The sequence below is a fragment of the Nyctereutes procyonoides genome, unplaced genomic scaffold (assembly GCF_905146905.1).
Source record: "Nyctereutes procyonoides isolate TBG_1078 unplaced genomic scaffold, NYPRO_anot_genome, whole genome shotgun sequence".
Classification (NCBI taxonomy): domain Eukaryota; kingdom Metazoa; phylum Chordata; class Mammalia; order Carnivora; family Canidae; genus Nyctereutes; species Nyctereutes procyonoides.
The window spans coordinates 16213885-16226812 of NW_026575030.1; the positions used below are offsets into that span (position 1 = coordinate 16213885).

Here is a 12928-nt window from a genome sequence, read left to right on the forward strand (position 1 = left end):
CTCATCAGTTGATGCATATTTAGGTTTCCTCTCTGTGGCTACTTATGAATACAATCATGTACAAGTTTTTGTGTAGACATATGTTATTTGTCTTGTGTGTATACCTTGAAGTGAAATTGCCTGTTTAGTCTTTTCCAAAGTGGCTGTACCATTATACATTGCTACCAGCAATGTATGCAGGTTCTAATCTCCACATTCTAGCTGATACTTGATATTATCTGTTTCTTTGACTATAGCCTAGTTGGTATTAAGTAATATCTCATTATGGTTTTTACCTGTGTTACTCGAAAATGAATAATGTTGAAAATTGTTTCCTGTACTTATTGATCATTTATATCTTTTTTGGAGAAATGTCTATGTGTTTCATTGACTAACTTGTTTTGTTATTTTGAGTTCTCTATGTGTTCTGGGTAGTAATCCCTTATATATAGAATTTTCCAGTGTTTTTCTAATTTCATAGTTTGTCTTTTAAAGGACAGATGCTTTAAATATTGATTAAGTCCAATTTTACTTTTTTTGTTGCTTGTGCTATTTGTGCTGTATATGAGCTTATTCTAGGTCATGAAGATTGATACCTTTTATAGTTTTTTTTCTCTTAAACATTTAGTTCTTGGATGTATTTTCAGTTTTTGTATATGGTGTGAGGTAGGAGTCCACTTTTTTTTTTTTGTCGTCATATCCAGTTTGGCATGCAACTGGATGTCTTTTGGGATATGCAGTTGTCCTAGTACTGTTTATTGAAAAGAATGCTCTTCTCCCATTAAAGTGTCATGTCACTCTTGTAAAAAAATAAATTGACCATTAATATAAAGATTTATTTATGAACTGCCTATTTTCTATTCAGTTACATATTTGTTCTTATGTAAGTACTGCACGGTCTTTTTTTTTTTTTTAAGATTTTATTTATTTATTCATGAGAGACAGAGAGAGAGAGAGAGGCAGAGACAGGAAGAGGGAGAAGAGGCCCCGTGCAGGGGGCCTGACGTGGGACTCGATCCTGGGTCTCCAGGATCAGGCCCTGGGCCAAAGGCGGTGCTACACCGCTGAGCCACCCGGACTGTCCAGTACTGCACAGTCTTAATTGTAATTAAGTGTGAGTTTTCCAACTTTGGGTTTTTCTTTCTCTTTTTTAAAGATTGTTTGAACTATGTCATCTGCATTTTCACATGAATCTTAAACTTAACTTGTTAGTATTTGCAAAAAAAGGGCCGCTGGGATTTTGTAGTAATTGCATTGAATCTGTAGATCAATTAGGAGAGTAATTAACATCTTAGCAACATTGAGTTTCTAACCCATGAACCCAGGATGTGTTTCCATTTATTTAGGTCTTGTTATTTTTTCAGTGATGTTTTGTTTCCAATGAAGCATCCTTACTCTTCTTTCATTAAATTTATTGGCTAGTATTTTTTTTGATGCTATTATAAGTGGAATTATTTCCTTAATTTAATTTTTGGGTGGTTCATTGATAGTGAATAGAAATACAATTGATTTTTATATATTGATCTTAGATGCTGCAACCTTGTTGAACTTATTAGTCCTAAAGCCTTTTTTTTTTAAAAAAAAAAAAAGAATATTTATTCATGAGAGACACAGAGAGAGAGAGGCAGAGACACAGGCAGAGGGAGAAGCAGGCTCCATGCAGGGAACCTGATGTGGGACTTGATCCTGGATCCTGGGATCATGCCCTGAGCCAAAGGCAGACACTCAACCTCTGAGCCACCCAGGCGTCCCAGTTCTAAAGCTTTTTAAAAAAATTTCTATATAGAAAATGTTGTCATCTTACAGATGACAAAAACTTGCCATCTATGATTAGAGATAGTTTTGATTCTTCCAGTCAAATCAGGATATCTTTATCATTTATTTATTTATTTATTTATTTATTTATTTATTTATTTATTTATTTATTTATTTATAAGATTTTATTTATTTATTAGAGACACACACACAGACAGGCAGAGGAAGAAACAGATTCTATGCAGGGAGCCAGATGTGGGACTTGATCCCGGGTCTCCAGGATCAGGCCCTGGGCTGAAGGTGGCGCTAAATCGCTGAGCCCCCGGGCCGCCCTCATACCCTCTTTTGACTAGCTGTTAATCTTTCTGAGGATCCAGTCATATTTGAGAAATCATTGTCAAATCCAACGTCATGGTTTTCCCCAATGTTTTTTCCCAAAAGTTTTATAGTTTAGCTCTTATGTTTATGTCTTTGATCTATTTTGAGTTAATTTTTGTGTGTGGTGTGAGTATGTAAGGGCCCCACTTCATTCTTTTGTATATGGATATCCGGTTTTCCCAGCACCATTTGTTGAAAAGACCCAAAAAATATTTTTAAAAGCTACATATCATGCTGATAATCCTTTTATAAAACAAGCAAACAAGAAAACAAACCCCAAACAAAAAGTATTGACTAAATTCTATTGCATGCTCCCTCATGAATAAGGTAGTTTTGTTAAGTAATTTGTTCTTCATGGAGCTACTAGAACAAAATATGAAAATATAGGTTTTTTTTTTAAATGAGTTTCACTTATTTTCCAAAGTTAAGGATAGTCTAGAAGAAATGATAATTATTCTCTTTGTTTAAATAATATTAATGAAAAGATAAAAGATAATTCAAACATGTTGGTTTTCCAGCATCTGTTTAAACCATTTCTTTTTCAACATTGTTGGATGTAAAAATTCAGAAGAGTTTTTGTTTTTCAGATATCTGTGGTTTAAATATTCTCCCTTTGAATGCTAGTTTTCCTCTGCTTCTCCTTAAATTGCCAGTGAGAAGTTTGGTTTGCTCTAGCTAAAGAAAGTTTTATTTGAAATATTGTGACAAAAGTCAGATGTGCTCCTATACATATTTAGAAAATACTAAATTTGGGAGAATATTAAAGTGTCTAAAGTAAATATGAGAGTTGTTCTCTTCTTCAGAATCCCTAGAGAAATAGCTCTTTGTGTCCCCATATATATAGAAATATATATTTATATATTTACATATGTATTTTTTAGCTTACCTTTCTTTTTTCTTTTTTTTTTTTAAGATTTTATTTATTTATTCATAGAGACACAGCTAGAGAGAGAGAGAGAGGCAGAGACACAGGCAGAGGGAGAAGCAGGCTCCATGCAGACAGCCTGACATGGGACTCGATCTCGGGTCTCCAGGATCACGCCCTGGGCTGCAGGCGGCGCTAAACCGCTGCGCCACCGGGGCTGCCCTTAGCTTACCTTTCTAATTAAATATATCTCTGCTTTGTGTTTCGGAATATACAACTCTTTGTCAGTACTTTTAGATTGCTGTCTGGTTTTTTAATTTTTTATTAAAGATTTTATTTTATTATTTATTCATGAGAGAAACAGAAAGAGAGAGGGGCAGAGACACAGGCAGAGGGAGAAGCAGGCTCCACGCAGGGAGTCCGACATGGGACTTGATCCCAGGACTCCAGGATCACACCCTGGGCTGAAGGCAGGAGCCATACTGCTGAGCCACCCAGGGATCCCTCTGGTTTTTTTATTTTTAAGAATGAACAGTTATATCATCCCTTAATGTTGGACATTGCTTATAGAATTTCACTGTTACAAATACTGCTGAAATGACTAGTCCTTTTTTATTTTTTTTTAAGATTTTATTCATGAGAGAGAGAGAGAGAGAGGCAGAGACATAGGCAGAGGGAGAAACAGGCTCCATGTAGGGAGCCCGATGTGGGACTTGATCCCGGGACTCCAGGATCACGCCCTGAGCCGAAGGTAGACGCTTTAACTGCTAAGCCACCAGGCGTCCCAAAATGACTAGTCTTATATGTATATCTTTATACCCCCCCCCTTTTTTTTTTGAGAAATACCAGTTATTGGAATTGTTTTGTCGAAGGGTCATGTACATTTAAGATTTTGAACTAGAGTCACTGTAAAAAGGTACGATAGGCAGATGGTGTGAAACTCAAGGTGTGAATAGAGGTGTGAATGAAGAGAAACTTTCACTCATTCACTCCTCTTTCCCTGCAACTTATCTTCTCTTTCTAGAAAAAAACGTTGTGTGTGTTTGTGTGTGTGTGTGTGTGTGTGTGTGTGTGTGTGTGTGTGTGTGTAGATGGGCTGCATTAAAAGTTAAGTACATTTGATGGGATCCCTGGGTGGCGCAGCAGTTTAGCGCCTGCCTTTGGCCCAGGGCACGATCCTGGAGACCCGGGATCGAATCCCACGTCGGGCTCCTGGTGCATGGAGCCTGCTTCTCCCTCTGCCTGTGTCTCTGCCTCTCTCTCTCTCTCTCTGTGTGTGTGACTATCATAAATAAATAAAAATTAAAAAAATATATATTAAAAAAAAAGTTAAGTACATTTGAAATTTTGATAGATGTTACCAAATTGCCCTCCTTAGCTAGTTAAGGCTTCTGAGTAGAATCAGGCCAGATTTATAATAGAGACTAAAGTTATATACATGGGCTTACATATATACTGAATCATCTAGTAACTTTGTAGTCTTTTGTATGATTGGTTCGTATACTCATTATTAGTCTATAGTTTGAGAATTGTATGAGTTTCTCTGGGTAAGTAGCCACAGAAGATGCCTAATTGCAGTTTTCTAGACTTGACTGTGTATTATATTTGATTTACATCTATCTCTCCCTTGAAAATTGCTTTAGGACAGCCCAGGTGGCTCAGTGGTTTAGCACCACCTTCAGCCCAGGGTGTGGTCTTGGAGACCCGGGATCGATTTCCACATCAGGCTTCTTGCATGGAGCCTGCATCTTTCTCTGCCTGTGTCTCTGCCTCTCTCTCTCTCTCTTTCGCTCTCTTTCTGGCCTCTCGTGAAGAAATAAATAATTTTAAAAAAAGAAAGAAAATTGCTTTAAAATACATTTTATATGAAATTTTTTGAGTGTGGAGAACTTGCTATTTATACTTGGCTTTGAGACCACCTTCATAAAGTACAAGTATTTCTGTACATCTTGGAGGTATAGAAAAGGGAAGAAAAAATGATAAATGAGTTCTAATCCCTGAAGTGTAATTATGACTCTGGAAATTGCATGGATGCCTGAGATTGAAAAAAGCTTGGGATGATTTTTGTTTTTTAAGATTTATTTATGTATTTGAGAGAGAGGAAAATGCGAGGGTGTATGGGAGGTGGGAGGGGCAGGGTGGAGGGAGTCTTAAACAGACACTGCTGAGCAAGAAGCCTGACATAGGACTTGATCTTACCACCCTGAGATTACAATCTGAACTGAAACCTACAGTCAGGCGCTCAACTGGCTGCACCATCCAGGTGCCCGTTGGAGTGATTTTTATTATAAAATACATTAACTGCTTGAGAGAAGGCATTTGGCTTTTTCCTTTAGAATGAGGCTATGAGCAGATTGCAGGATGGATTTTTGAATTTGGTAACTCTTACCCAGTTTGTAGAGCTTACTTATTTTGGGGGAAGCACAGTGGTGCATGGAGAGACAACATAGACATGGCTTTGCATTTCATACTTGAATCTCCTTAGGTCTATGACTTTGAATAAGTTTGTTAACCTTTCTGTACTGTACCTCAGCTTCCATCTTTAAAACAAATGTCAATAACATTTGCCTCATGGTGTTGAAAGAATTAAAGATAATGTACATACATAACATGTCAAGCTGTGCTGAACAACAATAGGGACCTCTAACATGGAGACTTCTGTTTTTAGCTATTATCGATACATAAGAACCTTTAATTGTAAAGTTAATAACTTTTTAGTTCCTAATAAATTATTATTGCTCTAATTTTTTTTAACATTTATCCCAGCCCCATCTTGTTAATTTTTTTTTCTTGTAGGGTGAACTGTCCCATGATCAGGATGTGGTAGAGTATATCATGAATCAGCCAAATGTTGTTCCACGAATCAATTCTAGGATTTTGACATCTGAGCGCGAATACCTGGATTTAACAGCAACCAGTAAGGAGTGTTTCAGGAACAGCTTTGGGCTTTTTCTCATTTTTGTTTCAGAATCTTTGCATCTGTTGGATTGTAAAGTCCAGAAGATAACCCAAGATTGTGACACAGTGTTTTAATGTTTTATGTTTTCATTCATCACACATTTAGTTCATAACATGAGCTTCTAAATTCATAAGCGTTTCCTCCAAAAACAAAGAAATTCTTCCTGTATAAATCCTTATAAACTTTGAAAAATATCCATTGTCTTTTTTTGTTTTTTAAGGGGTGGTAGGGAGGGAGAGAAAGAATCTTAAGTAGGCTCCACACCTAGTGCAGAGCCTCTCACAACTCTGAAATCCTGACCTGAATCCTGAACCAAAATCAAGAGTAGGATGCTTAACTGACTGAGCCACCCACGTACCCCTCATTGTCCTTTAAATGCCAGCTGTTAAGGCCTAAGGCCTTAAGTGATGGGACTACATCTGTATTGTTGACTTTCTTAAGAGTCATAAAGCTGTTAAGCAGCCTTGTTGTAGAATTAGCTAGCAGTGATGTGGACAAACAACTCAGGTGGTTTTGCTCTGAGAGGCTAGGAATGAATGCCTATCTAAAAATAAACTTTCATTGAGATATAGTGTACATGCCATAAAACAGCCTTTTGAAACTTTATACAAGTGCACAATTTTTAGTGTATTCTCAAAGTTGTCTGATCATCACTGTCTAATTGTAGAACATATATCATGGCCCCTACCATGTACCCATTGGTAGTTACTCTCCATTTCCCCTTCCCCAACCCGCTCTGCAACCGCTGATCTAGTGTCTGTCTCTGAGGGAGTTTTCTGCTGGATATTTTGTATAATTCTGAGTTTTCTGTGATTAGCTTCTTTTTCTTACCATGTTTTTAAGGTTTATCCATGTTGTAGCATGTCACAGTACTTTTTGCCTTTGTATGGTTAATTAGTATTTTCTTACATGGATAGTCTACACTTGGCATACCTAATCCTTAGTTGATAGACGTTTGCGTTATTTCCACAAGAATACCCTTTCAGAGGTAGTTGTGTGAAGCCTAGGTACAGTTTGTTCCTTATGCCTTCCCTTGTGGCTCCGAAGGCCATTTGAACAAAGAGCTGGAAATAGGTAGAGCTGTGGTAACTTGCAGAAGTCTTACTCCACAAGAAAAGATAAATGTAACAAAGAAGTACAAGCCAGTGGCCTTTGCTGTTGTGAGTGGGGTGTGATGCACACAGAGCTTTAGGTGTGCTTGTTAACTTTATGGCACCCATCTCTAATCTGCTTGAAACTGAATGTCTTTTCTTTTAGACAGAGCCAAGATGTACATCTCTGCTTATATTTGAAAAAAGGAAGTAGTCAGAAAGTGACCTAAGCTGTTTCTTTATAATTAGGTTTTAGCTTTTTACCTAAAGTTTTAATAGAGTCAAGCAGTATTAGGAGTCTTTGTCCTAAGTTTTTGTAGTTTCCATCATTTAAAATTAAACTGTAAGGAGCTCTCTTTGAGGTATTCATGGATGAGGAGCACAACAATAGTTCTGTGTTTTGGATATCTTTCTCCATTGAATGTTGAAGTGATCAGCTGTGAAATTATGCTAGTTCATAGTGGCAAAAATGCAGTTTGCCTGGTAAACATTTTGGAGCTGTCAGTGGAGGAGCAGCTTGCATCCTTCTGACCCTGCAGTCATAGTTCCATGATTACCTACACAGCTGTTGGCCTTTGTTGTCCTGGGACCTTCTTAGAAGGAGATTGTTTTAAGGCTTTAATGCTTTTGGTGCTTTTGTCCCCATGAGCTGTGTCTTACTTACCATTTCTTTCCTTTTACTAGAATATTGAGTTTAAGGATAGTAGGTGCTTGGTAAGTTCTGTTGAATGAAAGGATAGACAGGTGAGTAAGTGGACATAGATAGGAGGCGTAAATAAACCAGCTGTACTTGGAAGATGGTGAGAGAAGAGTGACATTTGTGTTGGAGTGCAATAAGGCACGAGATTGAGGAGGTTCTTGGAGATAAAGGATGATACAGGATGGAGACCATTTTGTATGTAGGAAGAAATTACTGGGTAGTTTAGATCAAAGGAATGACTTGATGAAAATGGGATTTTAGCAAAAGTAACTCGAGGGGAAATGATTGATAAGAGTGTTGCCCGAGGGCACTAATTAATAAACATGAAACAATAGATTTCACTCATGCATTTTTATAAATCTTGTATTATGGTCAAGTCAGATTATCAATTGAATATTAATGTTAGATTGAATTTAGTCACGTTAATTATAAATCTGTTTCAATTTTTTTTTCCAGATAACTTTTTTGTGGATGACTATGCTAGATTTAGTGTCTTGGATTCCCAAGGCAAGACTGCTGCTATTGCAAATAGTATGAACTATCTGACAAAGAAAGGTAATCCATTTTAGGCTTATCTTGGATTCAACTTTTTTTTTCTTTCTTTTTTTAGTATTTTTAGAAATAATTCAGTCTTTAGTGTCTGTCAGAGATTCTGTCATTTTTTTATTAATAATTTCTTAAAATGATTTGAATCCATTCTTTATGTTTTTGAAAGTTTAGATGTTTTTATAAATTTTATTAGATATTAAGATCAAATGAAAAGTTTTTTCATGATTCAAAATGTGAAAACATTTACGATGTAAACATGGGTTAATGGATTGAAAATTGATTTGATTTGCCTCTTCACTGACAACATTGAGTTAATTTTTTTTAGGGTTTATAAGATAAACTTGGTTCTAGGAATCCTTGTGCACATTTTAAAACTGATTTTAATGAGGAGTCAGTTATTTAGGCTAATATTGTGTGAAATTGATATCATTTTAATGGCAGACAGATGCTTTCTTCCTCTGGTCTTTCTTATCATCCTTTCAAAGCACTGACTGTCATTTAAGGCAACTATTTTTATTCATGCTGTAGTCTTGTCCTAGAGAGAATTTCTGGCTTTCCAGATCTATGTAAATAAAAGTAATTGCTCCATTTGGTTCCTCAAGGAAATTGTTCTGAGGGGTCCTGGAATAGTGCTATACCACTCAGGGGACTACAGAGCAGAGAGAAGATTGATCATATTAGGAATTATTTAAAATTTTGACTCTTATGATAGGCATCAGTTATAGCAATGACATTTTCTTCTACTCTTTTTCCTTTACCTCTGTCTAGGAATGTCCTCCAAGGAAATATATGGTAACTTTAAATTTCAGAATGTTCGGTTTCTTTTCTTAATTATCTTATGTGGTTTCAGGCAATGTTGTGATTCAGAATTTATTGACACTTTATTATGACATTTCTGGAACTTGTGGGTAGCAGTAGATAATTTATCAAATGCAGATAAAATTTGTATAAGTGTTTACAAAGAATTCTATTTTAGAAAGTTACAAATTAATATGCTTAAAGACTAGATATGCTACCCACACGTTCAAAGGTTATTTTTCATTGTATATGCTAACAGATGCCTAAATCACAGAATTAATAAATGCATGTTCCTAGTTTGTAATTAAGCCACATGGAAGGTTACCCTGCTTTTGTTCTAGTATAGAAGTTTTACTACTTTTGCTTTATATCTTTATTAAACTTGTCATTTTCTTATTTTTTGCATGGTTTTCAGAAATTTTTGGCTTAAATAATATTGAAATATAGAATGTGCTTTTTTCCCTCTGACTCAGTGTGTTGTTTTTGTTTTTCTATAGATGATTCTTTCATTAGGCCTGTAACTTTTTGGATTGTTGGGGATTTTGATAGCCCTTCTGGAAGACAATTACTATATGATGCTATTAAACATCAGGCAAGTATCTACACCTTCATTCTGTGTGCTGATGTTACTGTACCAGATGGGAAGTGGGAGTCCTGTTTTTCTACTGCTTGAGGGAAAGGAGCATTGTTTCTCTGAAGGTCTGCCCACTAGTGAGAAAAGAGAGGAGACTGCAGTATTCTGACTTTACTTAAGGGTATAGATTCTTTTAGAAAAAAGAAATAATGAGATCCTTATCATAGACAAATTTTTGTTGGGTGACTGTTCATGTTCTTTCTACAGAGATGCTGCAAAGATCAGGCTGTATATTGTGTGGGGGGAGGGAGGACCTTTACTTTGAAGGAGGTCTAGATGTGGGGGAAATACCATGCAGATATCTTAGTGCTCATGTAATAGCAGATCTTGGCACACAGAGGAATGCATATATAGATGGTCTGAAAGATACATTGCACATAAATTGTAGAACTTGAGTGAATGGCAAGGGTGAATGGTTGAGAAGAAACGGACTCTTCTAAAGAGCGTCAGAGACTGAGCTGTTCCTTTTCCTGAGCAGTTTCAGATTGGATCTTCATCCAAATTTCACACCCTTCCCATGTTTCCTTGCCACCCTGTGTCCCAAGGAGGCTTATTGGAGTACTGAAATACCGAGGTGATTTCAACTTCCCTAACATGCTAAGTGCCTTTATTGTCTATATTTTTTGAGTGGTGATAGAGTGGGAGAACAAGAAGGGAGAATTGAAAATTTTTTTTTCTTAATTTATTTTAGAGGAAGAGCACAAGTGGGAGGGGCAGGGAGAGGGAAAGAGAATCTCAAGCAGACTTCATGCTGAGCACACAGTCCTATGCGGGGCTTGATCTCAATGACTCTGAGATCATGACCTGAGCTGAAACCAGGATTCAGGCACTTAACCAGCTATACCACCCAGGCACCCTAAGAATTGAAATTTAAAAAAAATATATTTTAATTGAAGTAAAATATAGGATAAAAAGAAGTACACAAATCTTAGAATTACTTAATGTCACAAAGGGAACATCCAGGTGGCCCACCACCCTGGTTTTAGACATAGAGAATTATCAAATTCCAGAAAGCCCTCTCCTGCTTGTGTCTCCATCACCCCTCACATATTTGTTTGTGTTTCCTTTTTTTAATCAACATTTTTGAGATTTATCCATGATATTACAAGTAGTGGTAGTTAGTTCTTTTTTCACTGTGCTGTATCATATTATATGGCTGTACCACAAAGTTTTGTTTGTTCATTTAATCTTTTTGATGGATAGTCTTTTTTCTAGTTAGGGGCTATTCTGAAGAAGGCTGCTTTCACCGTTCTTATATGCATCTTTAGATCTACCTTAGTATGAGTTTTTGTTGCTCATGTTTGTGACACAAGGTTTTATGGATCCCAGATAACTTTTCCAACATAGGTTCTTATCTTTTTACTCAGAGAGAGATTAATTTTTACAAGGAATCTGGGAAGGCCATGTGAACAAAGAAGTCTTTGAATAGAAACTGAAGATTGGTTGGGACTGAGGGTAGGAAGGATGGGATGGACTTGGGGTTTGCATGCCAACAGGAAGCATGGAGTGTGTTAGAGTGATACAAAATGTGTTGGGGAACATGGGACTCTTGACAGCCTGTAATGGAGCTATATATATATATAGGGATGGTAAGAAGTGGAAGTTGGAAAGGTAGTTTTGGGACCAGTTCATGTAGGGGTTTGAAAACCTGCTATAGCATTTAAATTTTATTCTGTATACAGAAGAGCAGTACTAAAGACTTTTAAGAGAGATTATATTTGCTTCTTAATAAAATACGAAGATGTTAATGTCACTCTTTAAGTTCAAAACATCTACCATATAACTCTTATTTCCCATTTTATAAATAGAAATCCAGTAACAATGTTAGAATAAGCATGATCAATAATCCTAGTGAAGATATAAATTATAAGAACACTCAGATCTCCAGAGCAATCTGGGCAGCTCTCCAAACACAGACCTCCAACTCTGCTAAGAATTTCATCACAAAAATGGCCAAGGAGGAGACTGCAGAGGCCCTGGCTGCAGGAGCTGACATCGGGGGGTTCTCTGTCGGGGTAAGTCTCTGTGTGTTGCATGGAGCTGTCTTGTTTTGTTACTTTCCACAGAAATTCAGTCTCAGGGGCTGATGTATCTTGTTCATGATTGGGATTTGTGATTTTAGTACTGAGTTTCAGAGGATTTTTCTTACTTTGGAAGTATCTTTCCAGGAAATAACAATTGTGCCACATTCCCTTTACCACTTTTAATACCTTTAAATAAAGTTTCAGGATTGAACTCTTAAATATTTTAAGCACAAAGCCATTTGTTTTGTATAGTTTTTAAAAGACAGGCAATATTTGTTTATAGAGCAAAAAACTATGATTGAAGCTTCTTATGAGTTAGAGGCTTACGTATTCTTGATGTGTTCTGATATAAGCCCATATGTATTCATTGTATAAGTTACTACCTTTTGAACTATTTCATAATTTTAAAATTCTTACAAAATGATAAGTATAAACTTGATGTTTCAGTTAGCAAAAAGGCTCTTAAAATTAGCAGGATTTTAAAATACAGAATAAAAAAAAGAATAAAGATATGATGAAGAATAACTTGCCAATTGAGCAATCACATAAAAGAATAGTTACAGGAAATAGGCATTACTTGATAAATTAGAGGGTGGGAGAAAATGGGAGGAGTAGCGAATTGAGACATCATTAATGTTAATTATTAAAATTAGTTCTGACTCTCCATTAAGAGATCATTTTATGATTTATTCATTTTGATTACTCACTTTTATAGCTTGCTTAATAACAATTACTTTTCCTTAATAACAATTACTTTCCTAGGGCATGGATTTCAGTCTTTTTAAAGAGGTCTTTGAGTCTTCCAAAATGGATTTCATTTTGTCTCATGCCATGTACTGCAGGGATGTTCTGAAGCTGAAGAAGGGACAGAGGGCAGTGATCAGCAATGGAAGGGTGAGGATTTTTTTGTCCTGAGACAAACTTGACTTCAGATTAGATCAGTGAGCAGTGTTGGTCGTGTTCTCCTCTGAAGCTAGTAAACTCCTCAAACAGAGCCACTCTTTCCAAAGGGAATTGGGGCTTATGCAGTGATGATGGTAGTTTCTGCACCCTTATTTCAAAGGTGATTTGCTTTTGACAGAAGCATCCTTATGTAAAACTAAAACCTTCTCGCTGTTTAATTATGTCCTGCCACATGTACAGTGGCGGCAGGAGTGTATTGTCTCTCAGAGAATAAGCTGATAAGGCTTTGATAC

General features: G+C 36.4%; 1 protein-coding gene across 4 annotated transcripts in view; it reads left to right on the forward strand.

Moving 5' to 3' along the window:
* The window catches only part of UGGT1 (UDP-glucose glycoprotein glucosyltransferase 1), a 115038-nt gene that overhangs the window by 63210 nt on the left and 38900 nt on the right, over window positions 1-12928 (forward strand). For 3 of the 4 annotated variants that reach the window (XM_055316058.1, XM_055316056.1, XM_055316055.1), the window contains 6 exons: window positions 5774-5894; window positions 8184-8282; window positions 9045-9068; window positions 9572-9666; window positions 11517-11723; window positions 12495-12626. In XM_055316058.1, the coding sequence (XP_055172033.1) occupies window positions 5774-5894; window positions 8184-8282; window positions 9045-9068; window positions 9572-9666; window positions 11517-11723; window positions 12495-12626 (678 nt within the window). The remainder of the gene's footprint in view (window positions 1-5773; window positions 5895-8183; window positions 8283-9044; window positions 9069-9571; window positions 9667-11516; window positions 11724-12494; window positions 12627-12928) is intronic. The other variant, XM_055316057.1, reaches the window with a different exon arrangement.